Below are 22,254 nucleotides of genomic sequence, written 5' to 3'. Positions count from 1 at the left end.
CCCTTCCAATTGTGTATGAGAGGGGGAGTGACGGCTAGTACATAGCCGTCACGTCTCCTCCCATAGATGTGAATGGAGGGGGCGTGGAGGCCGGCGGCCCCCATAATCGGGCACGGAGCATAGTTCGCTCCATGCACCGAATGACTGGTGCTGCAGCGGAGATTGCGGGGGTCCCCAGGGGTGGGACCCCTGCGATCTATCATCTTATCCCCTTTCCTTTGGATATGGATAGGATGTTTACAGCAGAGTACCCCTTTAAGGGGTTAAAGGGGTATTCCAGAAAAAACTTTTTTTTATATATATCAACTGGCTCCAGAAAGTTAAACTGATTTGTAAATTACTTCTATTAAAAAAAATCTTAATCCTTTCGGTACTTATGAGCTTCTAAAGTTAAGGTTGTTCTTTTCTGTCTAAGTCCTCTCTGATGACACCTGTCTCGGGAAACGCCCAGTTTAGAAGAGGTTTGCTATGGGGATTTGCTTAGTTTTTTCCTGGATAGCCCCTTTAACGCTGGACACTTTGTGGCTTTCCCCTATTATCTCTCTGCATGCTGTGTGCAAATAGTAACCATTAAATTTACAAAACAAGCATTACGTCCTATGCAAGTAATGAACACACAATTTAATTTGGTACGCTTGCATTCCTTCTATTATTCTTTCAGGACTGATTTCAAATCAGACTTTGAGATTATGTTAGAGAGGAAGAAGAGCATGAGTGGTAAGAGGCGGAGAAATCGTGATGGTGGCACTTTTATTAGTGATGCAGATGATGTAGTGAATGCTATGATCATGAAAATGACTGAAGCTGCAGAGGTAAGTTTGGCTAGCTCTTATTACTTTAGCTGTAATTGTACTGCCGGGTCTGCTATTACTTGAGTGAGAAGATGTGTGTACATATCTACTCATAGATATAGATAGATATATATATTTAAAATGAGTATTATGAAAATTCAGAACCAATCTGTTAAAATAAGCACTAAAACTAATTTATAAAATGAATAATCAAAAAGGTTATCACTGATTTTTATTTTAGATTAGTTTGCCCCATCCCACTACTACAGCTGGGGCCTGTTGCGAATAGCTGCCATAGAGTGATCACTACCATAGGCTATTAACCATTTAGATGCTGCTATAGTCATTGGTGGTGCAGTGGTCGGGATCTGCTGCCCGCAACTAGGCCTATGTAGCTACAAAGACTCTGCTAGTGCCGATCACCTGGATTTATGCAGTACATTTATATATAATGCTTTCATCTGTTTGAGCATACTTGCAATTAGTTCAGAACCCTTTATAAGAGAAATGTAAGCAAATGCAGCTAATCTTTGTCAGAATGATATGAAAACTCTTAAAGGGTCCCTGCAGAGTTGAACTTCTGTGCATTAATCAGATTGGTGTAGAAAGACACCGGTCCAATCTGGATGGTTGGGTTGCTAAGGCAATCTTTTGACACCTAGTGAGTTCTGTGCACAAGCTGTTTTCTACTTAATAGGTCTCGTCTTAGTCTAGGTTCACATTCCTTTTTATGCAATTCGGGACCGAATACTGCTGGGGGAGCTAATACCAGGCGCTCCCGTATCCCTGCTGTATGCGGTCCGTATGTAATGTATTTGAATGAGCCGACCAGAGTGAAGCGCTGACTTCGGTTGGCTAATTTTTGTCCCGTATGCGGTTTTCCCACTGGACCTAAAACCATGGTCCACCACAGTTTTAGGTCCGGTGGGAAAACCGCCGGACAGGGGCGTCGCGCCTCCTCTCATAGACGTGAGCGCTTCACTCCGGTCGGTTCATTGAAATACAGAACATATGAGCCGCATATGGCAGGGACACGGAAGCACTTGGTTTTAGCTCCCCCCTGCCGTATGCGGTCCCGTATTGCAATAAAACATGATGTGAACCCAGTCTGACCTCGACAGCCACACTGCCCAGTGTGCAGCTGCGTCTTTCCACACTGATCTGTAGAACAGCGAGAGTTCAGCTTTTTGCTTTGTGTTTGATAGAATAGAAAGCCAAAACAAAATTATTTGCCTTTTTTTGTAGGAGGATAGAAATCTTAACTCCAGCAAGAAGCCAGCACTGAAGAAGTTAACACTGCTCCCCATTGTTGTGATGCATCTAAAAAAGTAAGAGCTGTGTAGTGTACAGTCTTCGAGTGAGAGTAACCTTATGTTAATGTAAAATCTGTTCTCATCATGTTTGAACCACTGTCTGGCATATAGAGCCCTATGGATAGGTTTGACGCATATGGCAGGAGCTTTTTCGTGTCCTACACATAGGGGGGAGATTTATCAAAACCGGTCCAGAGGAAAAGTTGCCCATAGCAACCAATCAGATTGCTTTTTAATTTTTCAGAGGCCTTGTGAAAATGAAAGAAGCAACCTGATTGGTTGCTATAGTAACATAGTTCATAAGGTTGAAAAAAAGACCAGAGTCCATAAAGTTAAACCTATAACCCTAATGAGTCCCTACTGAGTTGATCCAGAGGAAGGCAAAAAAAAACCTCATACTAGAGGTAAAAATTCCTTCCCAACTCCAAATATGGCATCAGAATAAATCCCTGGATCAACGTTCTGTCCCTATAAATCTAGAATCCATAACCTGCTATAAGCGACTATGCAAATTTTCCTCTGGACGGTTTTGATAAATCTCCCCCTAAATGTAGTCCAAAACATAAACAGAGCCTGAATAAGTTTGATGGCTATAGTTTTTCTTGTATGCTTTCTCTCTGGTCCATTTAAAAAGGATGTATTAGGACAGCTATTCATAGCCTTTTGCTTGCAGATTACAAATCAAATTAACATTAGTAAAAAAAATTATTTTTTTTATTTTATTTTTATTTTTTTAATAAATTTAATACATAGAGTCCATTAATGCTTACATCATTATCACAAAAGAGAAAGAAAAAAACCTCCCCCTCCCTTTTCCCCCCCTCCCCTTAAGACAGCCTGCCCGAAATCCATTGACTTCCTTCCTTTCCCTACTCCTCTCTTGCTCTTTTCTCCTTTTCATGATCTGCTCTCTCCTTTCTCCCAGGGTAGCCATTTATTCTCGATTTTTTTTTTTTTTTCTTTCACTGTCCTTGAACCACAACAACTCATAAATTTTAACCTAATTTATACCTCCTAACCATTCTTCCCTTGATGGAACCGCTGGGGCCAACCATTTCCTAAGAATCAAATTCTTTGCCACTCCTAATACTAATACGAAGTATGAGATCAGTATGCTTAGTTCCCATTGTTCCTAGTCCATAAATTGCAACCTTGGGTTCAAAGAGCAATACCACACCTATTCTAGCTTTAATAGTTTCAAACACTACACTCCAAAATGTTATTAACTTTGTACAATTCCATATCATATGTAACCAATTACTTCCCTCAAACCCACACTTGGGGCATTGTGCATTCTCCCTAACATTAATTTTATATAAAAATTGCGGTGAGTACTGTGCCTGATATACTAACATCAAAAAAGACACCCTATTATTTGCATTGATCGTTGTTCTTCTAATATTCTTTAACACCAATTTCCACTCTTCTTCTGAAATTCCACCTATATCCAGTGCCTGTCCTAACCGTTTGACTACGTCCTCCCAACCCTTCTGACCTAACATTTTATATAAAGTACTCATTATTTTCTTTCCCCCCCCCCCCCCCCCCTTTAATTTCCCTTTCGGTTCTTCCTTTCTCAAAGCGTCTTTTAACTGTACATAACCAAAGTAATTAGTATTTTTTAGATTAAAGCGTTCACTGAGACACTCCCAGTCTATTATTTTCCCATTTGTGCAAACCTGCTCTAACAACTTAATTCCTTTATCTTCCCAATTCACATATTCTGCAATTTTCTTTATTTCTGGGAAGTTCTCATTTTCCCATAAGGGGGTACACCACACACTACTCATTATCCCTGTTGCTGACTTCATACTATCCCATACATGTACCAATAAATCTTAAGCTATGTTCTCCTCTTCCACACCCTTCTTCAAACTCCCACTCTCCAACCACTCCCATATGGACCTATATTTCTTATACCCCCTTCCCAAACAATCCAACAGTGTTTGTTGCTCTTGAATAACCAATGTTAATTGGGATGCTATGAAGTATTGGTGAAAATTAGGGAGACCCAGCCCTCCTTCCTCTAAGGGATGGTACAAATATTGACTCTTGATCCTGACTTTTTCCACCCCATATAAGATTATTTAATATACTTTCCAATTTTTTAAACCAAGTCTTATTTATCCATATGGGAGAAGCTCTCAAATAATGTGTTATCATGGGGAGTAATACCATTCTCAGCAGTCCTATTCTATCTGCCGTTCCCAATCTCCTTTTCCTCCATGTATTTACCTTTCCCCTTACTTTCCCCAGCAGAGGTACCAAATTTAATCTCTCAAAATCCAAGACAAGTAAAATAAGCTTGTACAATATTTTCTGTAAAAAAATAAATAAACCTAACATGCATCTCTCTACAACAGACAAGATTTGAAAGAGACATTTATTGACAGTGGAGTGATGTCTGCCATAAAAGAATGGCTTTCTCCCCTTCCTGACCGCAGCTTGCCTGCACTAAAGATCAGAGAGGAGCTGCTCAAGATACTACAAGAGGTAAAAATTCTCCAGCACACTGAGCCTTTTCTGTTTTTAAATATACTTATTCCATTTTTGCCCTAAGTTCCTACTTGGTTTTTTGTCCTGCGTTTTTGATTGGGGAAAAAAAAAAAACGCAAGAGACAACGCCTGAAAAAACACCAGTGCAGTTTCCTGCGTCTGGCGTTTTTTCTGGCGTTTTTTCATTTGTGTGGAAATTGCATTTTTGGCCCCTTTGGCATTTTTTTTTATTTTTATAAAACAAAAAATTTTTATGGTACCCAAAAAATAAATAAAATAAAATGCGGTAGTGATGGAAAAATTTTTAATTTACAAAATTTATATTTTATCATAACGAAATTTTAATATTTTTTTTTTATAAAGTGTGTGTGTGTGTTTCACTTTTTTTCTATCTTTTTGACATTTTATAGATAGTACTACTACTCCCAGCATGGAACAGACTTCCATGATGGGAGTAGTAGTACCTGTACTAATAGACATATCGCCCGATGCGATTGTCCATAATATAGCAGATATGCAGAGCGGCTCTATACAGCACTCGCATCACCTGCTCTGTACTTCGGCCAGTGATGTGAATAGAACATTACTCATTAATAATTTCCGCCCAGAGTGGGGATTGGCCTCATGGTTGCAGCCAATCACAGTTCTGAGGGAAATATGAGTGATGTTCTATTAACATCACTGGCCAGAGTATAGTGCAGAGATTCGAACGCTGTATGGAGCCGCTCCACATCTCTGCAATAGAAAGGATGATCACAGCGGATGTCAGGAGTGATACCCGCTGTGATCTTTCCTTAACTGCAGGTACTACTGCTCCCATGATTGAGCACACTCTGCCCCATGTTGGGAGCTGTAGTACCTGCAGTTAATGAAAGATCACAGTGGATGTCAGGAGTGACACCTGCTGTGATCCTCCTGTATAATTTATGATGCGGCCAGCTGCTCTTCTATGGTCCCCTGCACTGACGTATATATAAACCTATTCATATTTCCCACAGTTGTGATTGGCTGGAACCATCTGGCCAATCACAGCTCTCTGCGGGAAATATGAATAAGTGTATATATACGGCAGTGCAGGGGACCATAGAAGAGCGGCCGGACGCATCTATAAATTATACAGGAGGATCGCAACGTGCGATCTGTCAAGTGTGTTCCATGCTGGGAGTAGTAGTACCACCTAAAAAATAAAGGATAAAAAGTGAAAAACGCACTACTTTTTTTTTTTTTATTGTCTGCTACATTTTTAGTGCCCTGCTCGCCCATATGAATTGATCCCTGTTTAAACTTTGTTCTAAAAAAGAGACATTTTGTTAAATACAATTTTTTCCCTCACTACTGTATCTTTTTTTTTTTTTTTTTAAATGGTACCATATCAAATTTTATAAAAAAAAATGGTATCTCCATCACTTTTTTGGATCGCCAAAGTCCAAAAGAGAATAGTAACCACCTGAAAAAAAACAGCAAAGTTAAAACCCACATGGCGTTTTTCTTGGCTTTTTTTTTTTTTGGCTCAACATGCTGTGATTTTGTAAAACCGCCAAGAAGCTGAAAAAACGCCATGAAAAAAAGTGAAAAAACGCCAAAAAGATAAAATAAAAAGTAGAAACTTAGCCATAATTTTATTTATTTTTTCTTCCCTCTTCAGCTGCCCAGTGTGAGTCAGGAGACTCTAAAACACAGTGGCATTGGCAGAGCTGTTATGTACCTATACAAACACCCTAAAGAGTCCAGACCAAACAAGGATATCGCTGGGAAGCTGATAAGTATGTCTGTTTTGTTTCTTTATATTGAGTATGTGTGAGTGTAATGTAAATAGGGGAGCTATGACATTTTACTGGTTAGCCAATTAAGGTTTAAATCTGTGTCAGTTTTTTTTTGTCATTTATTATAACAACATTTATGTAGTACCATGTAGGGCTGCATTCACATTACATTTGCTTGCTATGGCTGCCAGATCCGACTGGGAAATTTCAAAACCGGTAGCTTCCCTATCCCAGCCTGACTGGCGCCGAAACCTTCACTTTATTGAGCCGACTGGAGTCGGTTATTCCAGTTTTCTCATATACGGTTTTGTGGTCGGCCATAAAACCATATACCACTGTTTTAAGTCCAGTCACAAAACCGGATACAGGGCAAAAATTAGCTGACCTGAATCACTATCTGACTCCGGTTTCCCATTAAAGTGAATGGGTTTCGACGCTGGTCCAGGATACGGGAGCTCCCAATTTCGAAATTTCCCAGCCGGATCCGGCAGCTGTAGCAAGCAAATGTAATGTGACTGCAGCCTTAGCTAGTAAAAAATATGTGCATGTGTAAACAAGTTTTTGAAGCTTCTACTACATTTAAGCTTAATTTTTCAGAACCGGTTTAATTTTTATGACAGGAAAGTGAAGTCCTGCATTCCTGTAATGCCAGGCACACTGCTGGCTTACTGTATTTGACAAATGGCACCAGTGTCAATTAGACAACACGTCAAAATTTGCATTTTGCCAATATGTGCAGTGATTTCTTCCTCTTGGGTTATTTTTTTTTTTCCCTTTTTTAGTTAAAAGGAATGTGACCATTTTATTTTTTTTAATAAATAAATTTGTTCTATCACGATAAAGCATTTCATTTATGTATTTAGTTTTAGGACAATGTAGTTTTAATGTTATTTATTAATGTGCGTACTGGGGGCTGCCATTACTGTAGTCTCTTTGTGGTATGTAACTTCAAAACACCAAATAACAAATGTCAGCAATTGACAATGTGTGTACAAAAATGGAAAACTTTATTAGAATAGTACATATAATTGAATTAAAATGGCACAGTGCACAGAACTGATAAAATACAGGAGGTATCGGCAACAAACACTGGAGAAGGTAGATACAAGTGCCAGTCAATGATGACTTCAGATATAAAGTATATCATACTAGGTACATATAAGCCCTGCAAGCAATAATGACAGCCGAAAGAAAGGCACAAAAGAAAAACATGGTAGATCAGTGTAGAGCCATATGCCACCTGCACTTACCCCAACGCACATTTCGCGCTGATGCGCTTCGTCGGGGGGCGTGCACCCACGCCCCCTGACAGCGCGATACCTTCTCCAGTGTTAGTTGCTGATACCTCCTGTATTTTATCAGTTCTGTGCACTGTGCTATTTTAATTCAATTTATTATATGTACTATTCTAATAACGTTTTCCGTTTTTGTACACACATTGTCTATTGCTGAATTTATTTGGAGTTTTGGGTATTTGAGAGATTTCAGCAATAATATTGATACTTTATATATCTTTTTGGTGACATGGTGTGTAACTTCACAACACCTACACAGATGCTTTATGGCAGGCACAGGGCATAAGAAAGTTAAGACTGAGGGTGTCTCATAGAAAAGCATTGAATGACTGCTTACTGCACATGTGCATAGCACATGCTAGGTGAAATGAAAGGGGGAGCCAGCACCATATTCATGAAGTCCCTGAGGAGCAGTGACCCATCAATGGAGCATCCACGGCTAGAGCCTGGGGGTCCCGGGACGGTGTCACAAACAGGGGAATGTTCTGGTTGTGGTGGGATGCAAAGAGGTCCACATTTGGAGTGCCCAAGAGGATGCAGATTTCCGCAAATACCTCCGGATAAAGGGACTACTCGCCGGGGTCTACTGAGGACCGGCTGAGAAAGTCCGCTTCCCAGTTGTTGACTCCCGGGATGTGAATCGCCGAGATGGCTGGAACTCTGAGTTCCGCCCAGAGGAGAATTTTGGATATTTCGGCCATCGCTGCTGAGCCGCGAGTGCCGCCCTGGCGATTGATGTACGCCACAGCAGTGGAGTTGTCCGACTGGACACGAACCGGGTGGCCCTGAAGAAGGATCTCCCAATGGAACAGGCAGATTTCCCTCAGCTCCAATACGTTGAGTGGGAGAAGGGCTTCTCAGGGGGACCCAAGGCCCTGGACTGTTTGGTCCCAGAAAACACCCCCCCGAACCCGAAAGGCTGGCATCCGTCGTAATGATCTGCCAGTGGAGGGGCAGAAAGGAGTGCCCTTGAAGAAGTAGGGGGAAGCGAAGCCACTTCAGAATGGACCGGCGGGACCTCTGAGGAAGGACAATCCTGAGATCGAGAGACAAGGGAGACCTGTCGCGCCGTCATAGAATTGCCAGTTGAATGCGTTGGAAATTAAACTGAGTGAACGGAACGGCCTCCATGGCCGCCACCATCCGACCCAGGACTTCCATGCAAAAGCTAATGGAAACCATGGCGAGGTTCCGACGTGTTTGAACTAGGGATCAACCGATTATCGGTTTGGCCGATAATCACGATTTTGGGCATTATCGGTATCGGCAATTACCCTGGCACCGCCCCAACCGCACTGCGAACGCCCAAAACTCCCCGACCCGCCGCACTCCCCCCATCCCCGGTTTTATAATTACCTGTTCCCGGGGCCCACGCTACTTCTGGCTCCTGCTGCGTCCTGCGTTACACTGTGCGCAAGGACGAGTGATGTGACGTGCGCGACGTAACAGCTCAGGAGGACGCCACCGGAGCCAGATGTAGAGTGGACCCCGGGAACAGGTAATTATAAAACCGGGGATGGGGGAGGTAATGGGGCGGGGGCGGTGCGGTGGGGGGCACATCCCTGGCCCCTTATTGGCACCAAAGGTCCAAAAGGAGGTTGACTTGCGACGGGAAGCAGTACTGCGAGAGGCTTATTCTGAGGTAGTAAGGGAATTTTATCCTCACCTCTGAGATAATTTCATCTAAGGGCTTACCAAAGAGCCGAGAACCAGTAAAGGGAAGTTCAGTCAGAGACTTCTTGGAAGCGACCTTCACATCCCAGGTTTTGAGCCTCATTGATTGACTGAGGGCCACCAGGTTGCCTGTGCAAAGGCAGCACAGCGGGCCAACTGCATAAAAGCAGAACAGAGTCTCCAGCTTTGGAAAGTTGAAGAGCTAAATCAGCCAAGTCCTCCACGGGAGACACAGAAGGATACCCTGGCGGAGTTGGGAAGCCCAGACTAATAGGGCTTTAGATACCCAGGCAGAAGCAAATGCAGGATGGAGTGAAGAACCGGCTGCTTCAAAGACAAACTTTGGCAAGGTCTCCACTTTCTTGTCTGCCGGATACTTGAAGGAGGCTGCATCAGCTAATGGCAGAGTAGTCTCCTTTGACAGGCGGGAGACCGGTGGATCCACAATTGGAGGGGAGGTCCACCGAGCAATGAGGTCCTTAGCGAAGGGATACTGCGCTTTAACCTTCTTTGCTTCCTGAAACTTCTTATCTGGGTGCCTCCAGGCAGATTCCAGTAAGGCTTCAAATTCAGCATGAGAGCTGAAAACCTTAGGTGCCGGTCGGGCATGGTGAAAGGAAACTTCTGGAGCTACGTCCGAAGTTCCAGAGTCCTCCTAGATGGAAGGTGTCCATTATGACCGAAACCAATGTGTCCACCCTGTCCGTTGTATCTGTTCGGTCCTTTGAGTCAGAGGCAGAATCAGAAGCCTCCTCTACAAGTTTTCCAGGAGAGTGGGAATGAATGGAGGCAGCCTTGGAAGAAGGCGACTCTGACCTGGTACGCTGATCTGGAGATCCAGAATGGTGACCAGGGGAGCGTCCTCTGGAAGAGAGATTCGTGCGGGAAGCTGGAGCAGAGGGGCAACACCTGTGAGGGGAGCGCCTGCTTCTGCTAGAAGACTCTGGGAATGAGTCTGAGGAAAAACCCCTAGGACGCTTGTGAGAGTTTAGCATAGTAAGAGGGAGAGCAGGTCTCCCTTTAGGGCCGATGTAAGGAGGACCTTTCCAAGGCAGTCACCACGGAACGGGAGACATGCGCCAAGTCGGAAATAGACTATGAGAGGGAGGACACCCAACCTGGGGGGATAGCCGAGCCCACTGAGTCTGGGGGAGCATCCTGAGTAGAAAAACCAGGGGGGGGTCAGGGGGTGCAGTGGTGCAGGTAGAATAAGTGGGTTCAGCAGAACCAGACATTTTAGTGTTGCAGCCCTTGCAAGTATAATAGGTGACTAGGGTCCCAGTTACCTGCTTAGAGTGAGGAACAGTTCTGGGCTCGGACATAGTAAAAAATGAAAGTCTCACCAGCGTCTGTGTAACAAACAGGGCAGCTGCTGTGAGGAGAACTTTGGTCCTGCTTGCCTCTGCCTCTCTCGCTCAGCAGCTGACTAATAAGAAGAGAGGGGCTGGATTAGACTAGGGCACCTCTGATTGGTCCTAGAGCCCCTCTGCGCGCGCACTGCGCTAATTGGCAGAAGTAATTTGTGCGCCTGTACCTCAGAGGGCGCGATCCCCGTTGGCCGCAGGTGGGTGGAGCTAAAGTCTGCAAACGCCCGGCGCAAAGATAACATGGCTGGTGATAATGGCGCCCGCTCTCAACCTTTGTCGCATATGCAAGCACAAAGGGAATTGAGCGGGTAAACACGCCGCCGGCAGCTTACAGCTGCTGACGGAAGGAGAAACTGTGCTCCGGACGCATTGACACATGATGCGGCTGGAGCCAAAGCCGGCGCATATGTGAGAGCAGGGAAGGGAGAAGTTGGCAGCTATGGCTGCTGAGGGAAAAGAGCTGCAAGTGTTTAAGTGCCGGCGCCTAAACAGACAGAAGCGAGACAGTCCTACACCACTCACCAATATCCCTTGGCCCCAGACCAGTTCCTGTGGTAGGGAGACCCCGGGACAGTAAGAAAAAAGGTGGGTTAACAGACCCTCCTCATTGAAAAAGGTCCCCACATCCTTAGGCAATAATAGAGTGGGCCCAAAACAGGGGTCTCCAGAGGTTGAAAGTCCCTAAGACCTGTAAGAAAAGGGGGGGAAAATGCTCACCTCAGTCAGAACTTACCCAATGAAGCCTTCAGTCAGCTTTTAGTCACCTGCATCATGCCGGGCTGTAACAGTACATCCACGATGCCTGTGCCCCCTCAATCGTAAATGGGTAAACAGTGAACACTATGTTCCTGAGACCCCACCTGAAAACAGGAAAAGAAAAGGGAAAAAGAAACCTAAACGTCCCTAATCCGGAAAAAAAAAAATGTTTGCCCAGGTCTGTGTCCCCCAATGGAGCTGATAGAGAATTAGGGATGATCAGACCAATGGCAGTTGGGGGTGGGGGGGTTAAGGTTGAAATCCCTGGATGTCCGGGCAGAGCGGGGGGGGGGGGGGGGGGGGGGGGGGGACGACGAATGGCTGCGGGTGCCAGAGGGTTAAGTAAGAAACTCAGTGTTTTGCAACCAGTGTGCCTCCAGCTGTGGCATAACTACAACCCCTAGCACTCATGGACAGCCAAAAGGCATGCTGGGAGTTGTAGTTTTGCAACAGCTGGAGGTTTCCCCCTCCATGTGAATGTACAGGGAACTTTCACATGAGCTGGGGTTTATAGTGAGTTTTTCGCTGCAGTTTGAGATGCAGCAAATCTTTCACCTCAGCTCAAACTCCCAGCAAGAAACTCGCTGTGAACCCCCGTCTGTGTAAATGTACCCTAAAAATACTACACTAAATAAAAGGTAAAACACTATACACATACCCCTACACAGTCCGCCCCCCCCCCCCCCAAATAAAAATGTCTTGTACAACACTGTTTCCAAAACGATGCCTCCAGTATTGCTGGTCATCCACAGGGTTAACACACTTTCTGAATGTCATTTTGAATACTCTGAGGGGTGCAGTTTTTATAAATGGGTCATTTTTGGGGTATTTCTAATAAGAAGGCCCCTCAAATCCACTTCAAAACTGAACTGGTCCCTGAAAACTTCCGGTTTTGAAAATTTTGTGGAAAATTGCTGCTGAACTTTGAAGCCCTCTGATGTCTTACAAAAGTAAAAACATGTCAACTTTATGATGCAAACATAAAGTAGACACATTGGGGGAGATTTATCAAAGCTGTCAATTTCCCGCATTAATATAGACCAAACTACAGAGCGTTAGGCCAGTCTATTGTGCGCCTAATTTATCAAAAATCGCACGACTCTTGATAAATTCGGCGCTCGGACTTTGGGATTTATGGTGTAGACTTTATTTAAACCTGCTCCAGCATGGTCTGACATTTCAGCGTACTTTCGGCCAATGTGACTTGTCGCTGAAAAGTCGCTTTTGATAAATTCAGTACCAATGCATTTTTCTGTCTAAAATAGACTAGAATGCATCATGTTCTAAAAATCCTCTAAAGCAAAATTTGTGAAAGTCGCACATATTTAGACTAAATCCTTTGATAAATCTCCTCCATTGTATATGCGAATCAATATTTAATTTGTTTGGGATGTCTATTTGTCAAGCAGAGAGCTTCAAAGTTTTCTAATTTCTAAATTTTTATGAAAGTATTGACGAAAATTTACCACAGTTTTTGCGTGACACATTCTACTTTAACAATCTCTGAATCAAATTCATAAGTATCCCAGAGTAATGGCGGACATCCACGATCCCGCGGATATCCACCATTAACCCCTCAGATGCAGTGATCAATACAGATCACGGCATCTGCAGCGTCGCGGTCACTTAAATGGATGATCGGATCGCCCGCAGCGCTGCCGCAGCGATCCGATCATCCAGCATGGCGGCCGGAGGTCCCCTCACCTGCCTCCGCTGCCTTCCGGGAGTCTTCTGCTCTGATCTGCCTTCCCGCAAACCAGAGCAGAAGATGACCGATAACCCTGATCAGTGCTATGTCCTATACATAGCACTGAACAGGATTAGCAATCGAGTGATTGCTATAAATAGTCCCCTGTGGGGACTATTAAAGTGTAAAAATAAAAGTAAAAAGATTTTGGAAAAAACCCTCCCCCAATAAAAACTTAAATTGTCCCATTTTTCCTATTTAACCCCCAAAAAGTGTTAAAAAAGATATTTTATATACATATTTGGTATCGCCATGTGCGTAAATATCTGAACTATTAAAATAAAATGTTAATCATACCGTACAGTGAACGGCGTGTGCGTAAAGTCAATTTTATAAAAAATAAATAAATAAAAAATGTATTAAGTTTTATGTAAGCAAATATGGTATCAATAAAAAGTAGATCATGGCGCAAAAAATGAGCCCTCATACCGCCACTTATACGGAAAAATGAAAAAGTTATAGGTCTTCAAAATAGGGGGATCTTAAACGTACTAATTTGGTTAAAAAGTTTGTGATTTTTTTTTTTAAGCGCAACAGTAATAGAAAAGTATGTTATCATGGGTATTATTTTAATCGTATTGACTCAAAGAATAAAGAACACATGTCATTTTTATCATAAATTGCACGGCGTGAAAACAAGACCTTCCAAAATTAGCAAAATTGCGGTTTTCTTTTTAATTTCCCCATGCAAATAGTATTTTTTTGCTTGCGCCATACATTTTACAGTAAAGTGAGTGATGGCATTGCAACGGACAACTGGTGGAGCAAAAAACAAGCCCTCATACTAGTTTGTGGATGAAAATATAAGAGTTATGAGTTTTTGAAGGCAAGGAGGAAAAAACGTAAAAATTAAATTGTCTGCGTCCTTAAGGGGATAAAGTGACAGTGGTCAGATGTGCAAAAAATGCTCTGGTCCTTAAGGTCAAAATGGGCTCAGTCCCCAAGGGGTTAAATGTTTACTGCTGCTTACGGATTCGGTCTCAGATTAGGAAAGGATATCTTGCCTTGGTAGCCTCATTTATTTAAGTGGTCAACATATAGGCCCTCATTTACTATTGCAAACCCGACATGTTTTGTCGGGACGTGCGCCATTTTCGGGCGCATTGCACTTGAAATTCTGTGCACCTGAATTTGGGAAAGTGGAAACTGTAGGGAAATCTTAGTAAATACCGTGGAAAATAAATTGTGGGGAATTAAAACCCACAAAGAAACCTACACTCCACTCTTAGTAAATAAGGGCCATAATACAGGGGCAATGTATAACATGCTTGATCATCTGATTCCCAGACATTTTAGAAGTCTGACAGCAACCACCTCTGATCTGTATTACCTGTCTGTAAAGGGATCTGATAAATTTTTTATTTTTTTTGGACCATAATGTTTGCTGTAGTTATTGGAGTACCTTTTGGTGCAGGCTTTTACTGTAAATTCATATGGCTGCACCTACAATGTATGCTTCTGTCGCCTACAGATGAATGGTCCCGACCTATTTTTGGGTTGACATCTAACTACAAGGGGATGACAAGAGAAGAGCGAGAACAAAGAGATCTAGAACAGATGCCACAACGGAGAAGGATGAGCAGGTATGTTCTATATTTACACATTTGAACTGCAAGTGGAATGGAAATCTGAATGTTAGCTTGTAAAATATTTATACAGATGGTGATGTAGGATTCCTACAAATGCACAATGTAACAGTTGAGTCCCAAATTAGATCTGAACATATAGAGGATATGCCCGTATCATCAGAGCTCCAAACAACTCCTCTTAGCAGCTTCACTATAACACAACGTTTCAGGGGTGGACCCCCTTAATCATGCGCATGATTAAGGGGGTCTGCCCCTGAAACGTTGTGCCATGACTGGTGAACATACTGAAAATGCTGCTATTTTCCACTATTTAAAATGAAGGTCCTGTGAGACTAATGTGCAAAAAGGATAAAGAAAATAAAGTCCGAAGAATTTACATGTCAAAAAACGTGAGTCATGTCTTTAAGTCTCTCACTTTGAGTTATTGATAGTTGGCATGCTGTTAGCACTACATTGCCCTACACGTGTGTTATAGGGAAGATGTAGGATTCCTATATATATTTTCATTGTTTAAACATTAGGTAATTAGTTTTATTGCTGCCCTAAAGTTTGTATAATCAGAAAATTACCTACTGTTTAAGACAAAACTTTTTTTTAATGTGAACATATTTAAGTATTTTTTTTCTAGCTCTATTATAAAATAATCCTGTAGTTTTGCAGTTTTCACTCTGGCCACTAAGCCTAATAATATGACACTTCCTGTTCTGTAGAGATCACTTTTTAGCAGTGTCCTCCTTATCACAGACAGGATTACAATGAAAGATGTGACTCCAGTATGTAAATAAAATAGGATCAGATCATTTGCAATAGCTGATGATCAGAGCTCATCTTCTCCCCTGCACAATGACCTTTGCACAGGTCACAGAGCATGCCTAGAAGTCAATAAGGTCGGCTTTTCTTTCCTATGTAAGGCATATCTCTAATTGCTGTGCAGAAAGCTCTTGCAATATGGCTTCCCCATAATAATGTACCAAAAAATGAAATCAGTTCAGAAAATACAAACAGATTAGAAAAAAACAACCATGCTTCAATATATGGCTCTGATCAGTAGAAAAATCTAGGTGACACATTTGGTGACAACTTTTGTAAATTAATTACACTGCTTCATTTTATTTAGTGATGCAGATTTATAAAACATGGTCACATGCGCATAAATGTTTTTTGGGTTTAATGATATTATAATGATGATAATATTATAATGATAATAATGATAGTGAATGCATAGATGTAAATGTATACTTCTAAATATTTTTTTCATTTTTACTTAATTTTAGCTCGGGCGGTCAGACACCACGCAGGGACTTAGAAAAAGTTTTGACTGGAGAAGAGAAGTAAGTAAAATTTGAATGTGCTTCATTGAATCTATATTAGTTGTAAAGGGGTTTTATCAACGGGATAGGGAAGCCCAGCATGATAAAGGTGACTAAAGCTGACTGAAGACTTCATTGGGTAAGTTGTTCAGACAAGATGTGTATTTTCTCCCTCTCTTTTTTTCAGGTTTCAAGACTCTCAACAGCTGGAGACCCCCCTTTCTAGCCCACTCTTCTTTATTTTTGCTGTGGGGACTCTACATCTGGGGCACCCCTAACTGTATATCTGGGACACTCTCATAAATGGTGTAGGACTGTTTTTTCCCTCCCCTCCTCTCCTTTTATCTGCGCTGCCTGTATGCAGGCGCCAGTACTTGTCAGGAGCTCATAATTGCTTTCATTTTTGCCGGCCGCTCACTGCCGACACAGGGCCTACAAGCTTCCCCTCACTCTTGGCGGTTTTTCCTCTATATCCATAATGGCCGTGGGTTCCTTCTCGCTGGCCCCTTAGCTCCGCCCACTCGCGGCCGGCGGCAATCTTTTCTATGTGGTGCAGGCCCCCAAATCAGCCCGGCTCCTCTTCCAATCAGCACTGTGCGCGTGCAGCAATGCGTCCTTCCTCCAGTGAGAGGCATTCTCACCTCAAATATGGCCCTGCTTTCTCATTGGTCCTACACTCCCTCACTCCTGTGTCCTCTTCAGCTGCAGAACAGAGTTCTCCTCTCAGCTGCAGTTCGTTGCCAGGGACACAGACACTGGGTGAGACTTTCATTCTCCCTTCTTTTGCTATGTCTGAACCCAGAATTGTCCCTCCCTCTAGACAGATAACTGGGGCCTTGGTCACCTATCATACCTGCAAGGGCTGCAATACTAAAATGTCCGGTTTTGCTGAACCCACTTGTTCCGCCTTCACTGTACCCCCCCGCCCGACCCTCCTGATATTTCTACTTATGATTACCCTCCAGATTGGGTGTCTTCTCTCTCCCAGTCTATTTCCGACTTGGCTCAGGTCTCCCGTTCTGTGGTGACTGCCTTAGAGAGGTCCTCCTTACGCCGACCCTCTAGAGAGACCCGCTCTACCTCTCTTTATGCCAATCGCTCTCGAAAGCGTACTAGGGGTAATTCCTCTGACTCCTCTCCAAAGTCCGTTAGCCGGCATAAGTGCTCCCATCATAGGCGTCGTCCTTCTGCTCCAGCTTTCCGTAAGCGTCCATCTTCTAGGGGACGCTCCCCTGGTCGCCACTCTGGATCTCCAGAACCGCATACCAGGTCATTGTCCCCCTCTTCCAAGGCTGCCTCCACCCGTTCCCACTCTCCTAGTGAACTCGTAGATGAGGCTTCTGATTCTGCCTCTGATTCAGAGGACTGACCAGATACAGCTGACACTGCTGACCCATTGGTTTCGGCCATAAGGGACACCTTCCACCTAGAGGACCCTGGAACTTCGCACGTAGATCCAGAAGTTTCCTTTCACCGTGCCCGACCGGCACCCAAGGTTTTCAGCTCTCATGCTGAATTTGAAGCCTTGCTGGAGTCTGCCTGGAGGCACCCTGACAAGAAGTTTCATGAAGCAAAGAAGGTTAAAGCGCTGTATCCCTTCGCCAAGGACCTCATTGCTCGATGGACCTCCCCTCCAACTGTGGATCCACCGGTCTCCCGCCTACCCTTCCTTCAAAGATCCGGCAGACAAGAAGTCGGAGACTTTGGCAAAATTTGCCTTTGAAGCAGCAAGTTCGTTCCTTCTTCCTGCGTTTGCTTCGGCCTGGATATAAAAGCCCTTTCAGTCTAGGCTTCCAAACTCTGCCAGGGTTTCCTTTCTGGATCCCCCTCTGATGAATTGGCTAACTTAGCTCTCCAACTTTCCAAGGCTGGAGACTTTGTGTACTGCTTCCATGCAGTCAACCCGCTGTGCTGCCTTTGCCACAGGAAACCTAGTGGCCCTCCGTTTATCCACGTGGCTCAAAGCCTGGGATGCGGATGCTGCTTCCAAGAAGTCTCTGACTGAGCTTCCCTTTACTGGTTCACGGCTCTTTGGTAAGCGCCTAGATGAGATTATCTCAGAGGCGATGGGCGGACAAAGTTCCTTATTATCTCAAAATAAGGCTCGCAGTACTGCTTCCCGTCGGAAGTCAATCTCCTTCTGGTCCTTTTGGACTTTTGGTTCCAATGAGGGGTCCAGGCAAGCGCCTTCTCGGGACAAGAAGGCTCACTCCTTCCAGAGCTGTCCCTCCTGGAAATCGGACAACCGTTCTGGCCATTTTGAGGCCAAAGCGGGCACCCGCAAACCTACCTCTGACTGAAGAGATCACCCCACCCGCAGATTTTTCTTGGGTGGGAGGCCATCTGTTACTTTTCTGGGATGTCTTTGCCGCGCATGTGCAGGACTCCTTGGTCAGGGATGTGGTATCCAACGGTTACAGGATCGCGTTTGCCACCCTTGCAAGGGATCTCTTTTTATTTTTTTTTTTTATTTTTTTTTTCCTTTCCCGGGCCCCCCGGTCCCCCTGGCAAAGGCCTTTTGGGGCGCGCTCCAGTCCCTTCTCATCCAGGGAGTAATTGTCCCTGTTCCTCCCAGGGAGCGTTTTCAAGGTTTTTATTCAAACCTCTTCGTGGTCCCTAGAAAGGGTGTTCCGTACACCCAATCTTAGATGCGCTTCAACCAGCATCTTCTCTATTTTCACATGGAGTCTCTACGTTCGGTCGTGGCGTCCATGGATCAAGGGGAGTTTCTTCGGTGGACATCAGGGATGCCTACCTCCACATCTCGATATTCCCAGGCAATCAGCGGTACCGCCGCTTTGCAGTTCCGGAAGGCCATTTTCAGTTTGTGACTCTCCCCTTCGGTCTGGCCACTGCTCCGAGGGTCTTCATCAAGGTCCTGGCGCCTGTGATCGCTCTTTTACGGACCAGGGGTGTCTCCATGATTCCTTACTTGGACAACCTCCTGATCAAGGCTCCAACCAGGGCCCAGAATCTGGAGAGTCTCTGTCTCACCCTTCAGGCCTTGTCTCATTTCAGCTGGATGGTCAATCAGGACAAGTCCAACAGCTCTTACCCAGTCACTTATTGTTTTTGGGACTCCAGTTCGACACGGCTTCTGTCCGGGTTCGGCTTCTGACGGACAAGTGGCTGACTCTTTTGTCAGGGGTTCAGATACTTCAGAACCCTGCCCCAGTTTCCATTCGCTCTTGCATGGAAGTCCTGGGTCAGATGGTGGCGGCCATGGAGGCCGTTCGATTTGCCCAGTTTCATTACCAACCTCTTCAACTGGTGATTCTATCCCAGTGGGACAGATCTCCGTTCTCTCTCGATCGCAGGATTGTTCTTCCTCAGGTCTCGCCGGTCCCTTTGGTGGTGGCTTCATTCCCCCCTACTTCTTCAGGGGCGCTCCTTCCTGCCCCTCTGCTTTCAAGTCATCACAACGGATGCCGGTCTTTCGGGCTGGGGAGGTGTTTTCAGGGACCAGACAGTCCAGGGCCTTTGGTGTTCTCCTCTGGGCAGAACTGAGTTCTGGCCATCTCAGCAATTCACATCCCGGGAGTAAAGAACTGGGAAGCGGACTTTCTCAGCCGACCCCGGCGAGTGGTCCCTTCATTCGGAGGGGTTTGCAGAGATCTTCAACCTCTGGGGCACTCCAGATGTGGCCTCTTCGCGTCCGGCCACAACCAGAAGGTTCCTCACTTTGTGATGAAGTCCCGGGACCCCTTGGCTCTAGCCCTGGATGCCCTGGTGATTCCTTGGTTGGGCTTCGCCCTACCCTATCTATTCCCTCCTTCTTCCTCTGGTCCTGAGGAAGCTCAAAGCAGAGGGCCTTCCCGCCATTCTCGTGGCTCCAGACTGGCCCCGAAGGGCGTGGTACGCCAACGTGGTCAGACTTATGGACAACGTAACGCTGCGCCTTCTGCTTCGTCCAGACCTCCTCTCTCAAGGTCCCCTGTGCCACCCCAATTTACCGTCGCTGCATTTGACGGCATGGCGGAGGATTCTCTCCCCAGGTGATTCGCACCATGCGCAGGGCATGGAAGCCCTCCTCTGCGAAGATTTACCACTGTACCTGGCGGTCTTGTTTTCATTGGTGTGAATCTATCTTTTTTGCCAGTTGCGTGTTCTCTCCCCCGGCTCCTTTCCTTTTTGCAGTCGGGGCTAGACCAACGGTTAGCTCTCAGCTCCCTTAAAGGTCAGAGTTTCGTCCCTTTCCACTCTTTCAACTTCCCCTTGGCGTCCAATTCTCATATCCGGACCTTCCTTTAGTGAGTGGCCCATGCTGCCCCTCCTTATTGATCCCCCTACTCCCCCTTAGGACTTAAACTTGTTCCTAGGTGCCCTGCAGGGCGCTCCCTTTGAACCTCTCAGGGATGTTTCCCTTCGTCTCCTTTCCTGGAAGGTGGCGTTCTTTATTGCAATTACCTCTATTAGGAGGGTTTCAGAGTTGGCAGCTCTCTCCTGCCGCTCTCCCTTCCTGGTCATCCACCAGGACAAAGTTGTTGTTTTTTTTTTGTCCTATTCCATCCTTCTTACCTAAGGTTGTTTCCGTTTTTCACCTCAATGAGAACATCGTCCTCCCATCTTTTTTGCCCAACTCCATCTCATCCCACGGAACGTTTGCTCCATAAATTGGATGTGGGGCGGGCCATACTGACCTTTCTATCTCTTCTTTCTTTCGTCAGTGTGATTCCTTTTTTTTTGTTCATACGGACGGTCGAAGTAGAGGACAACATGCTTCAAAGGACACCATTTCGTGGTGGATCAGGTCTGCTATTTCGGAAGCTAACCGCTGCAAAGGGAAGACCCCCACCCTTCAGGGTCTCGGCTCATTCCACGCGTTCTGTCGGAGTATCTTGGGCTCTCCGTGACAGGGCTTCGGCTTCACAAGTCTGTAAGGCGGCTACCTGGTCGTGTTTACACGCTTTTACAAAATTCTACCAGATTCATACCTTCGCATCCGCTGATGCTAGTCTGGGTCATAAGGTGTTGCAGGCGGCGGTCCAGCCTTCCACCTAACTGGGTTCTTTTACCTACCCTAGGGACGGCTTTGGTACTTCCCAAGGTCTGTGTCCCTCAATGTATCTGATAGAGAAAAAGATTTTTATGCTTGCCGTAAAATCTTTCTTAGTGGACCCATTGGGGGACACAGCACCCACCCTCTTTTCTGGTGTTCCCGGTTTGGTTACCTGTCCAAGGGTGTGTTCAGTTAATTTTTATTCTGTGGTTTCCTCGGACAGTTTGTGTTTTTTTTTTTCTGACCTGTTGGTCCTCTCCTACTACTCTGGGACTAAACTGATTAGCTCAGGTGCCTGTAGGCGGGTATATCCTGCTGGGAGGGGCGGACCTTTTTTTTGTTACCATAATGTCAAGCCTCCTAGCGACAGCAGCATATACCCATGGTCTGTGTCCCCCAATGGATCCTCTGAGAAAAAGATTTTATGGTAAGCATAAAAATCTATTTTTGTGCTTACCGTAAAATCTTTCTCGTAGCCTTCATTGGGGGACACCGCACCCACCCATATCTTCCTTTTTTTTTTTTTTTTTTGTCTAGATGATCTTTTCAGGGTCTTTTTCTGGCATTCTTTTATGGGTTGGCTTCTCCTACTGCTTTTGTGACAAAACTGATTACCTCATTTCCAGTGGGTGGTGGGTATATCCTGCCAGGGAGGAGCCGACTCTTTTTCTTCCTATTGTCAGCGCCTCCTAGTGGCATGAGCATATACCAATTAGTAAGGTGTCCCCCAATGAAGGCTACGAGAAAGATTTTACGGTAAGCACAAAAAAATCTCTGGTCCTTCTGTTGTCCTGAGCTGGCATCTAGTATTTAAAGCTTTAAACATCGTGATCTGCATTGATCATGACATCTAAAAGGTTAATGATGGGGAGCGGCGGGATCACCACTCTGTCATAAGTATTGCTTCATCACTATGAAGCAAGTGCTGCTCCTGCATTCACTTTAAAGCTGTACTCTGGCCCTAAGACATCTTATCCCCTATACAAAGGATAGTGGATAAGATGTCTGATCGCGGGGGTCCCGCAGCTGGGGACCCCCGCAATATTGCATGCAGCACCACAGTCACGCCCCCTCCCATAGACTTGCATTGGGGGCGGAGTTGTGACCCGGCAGACTCAGAGGCTGCATCGCTGCGTGCAGCTCTCGCAGGTGGT

General features: G+C 45.0%; 1 protein-coding gene across 1 annotated transcript in view; it reads left to right on the top strand.

Moving 5' to 3' along the window:
* IWS1 (interacts with SUPT6H, CTD assembly factor 1) overlaps positions 1–22,254 on the top strand; it is a 75,058-nt gene that overhangs the window by 44,020 nt on the left and 8,784 nt on the right. The window contains exons 7-12 of the mRNA XM_056564681.1: positions 662–812; positions 2,037–2,119; positions 4,468–4,597; positions 6,246–6,363; positions 14,674–14,785; positions 16,066–16,122. Coding sequence (XP_056420656.1) covers positions 662–812; positions 2,037–2,119; positions 4,468–4,597; positions 6,246–6,363; positions 14,674–14,785; positions 16,066–16,122 — 651 coding nt within the window. The remainder of the gene's footprint in view (positions 1–661; positions 813–2,036; positions 2,120–4,467; positions 4,598–6,245; positions 6,364–14,673; positions 14,786–16,065; positions 16,123–22,254) is intronic.

This window comes from Hyla sarda, chromosome 3 (genome assembly GCF_029499605.1).
Source record: "Hyla sarda isolate aHylSar1 chromosome 3, aHylSar1.hap1, whole genome shotgun sequence".
Classification (NCBI taxonomy): Eukaryota; Metazoa; Chordata; class Amphibia; order Anura; family Hylidae; genus Hyla; species Hyla sarda.
Note: the sequence above shows the minus strand (reverse complement) of the source record. Positions and strands in the feature narration are given on the sequence as shown.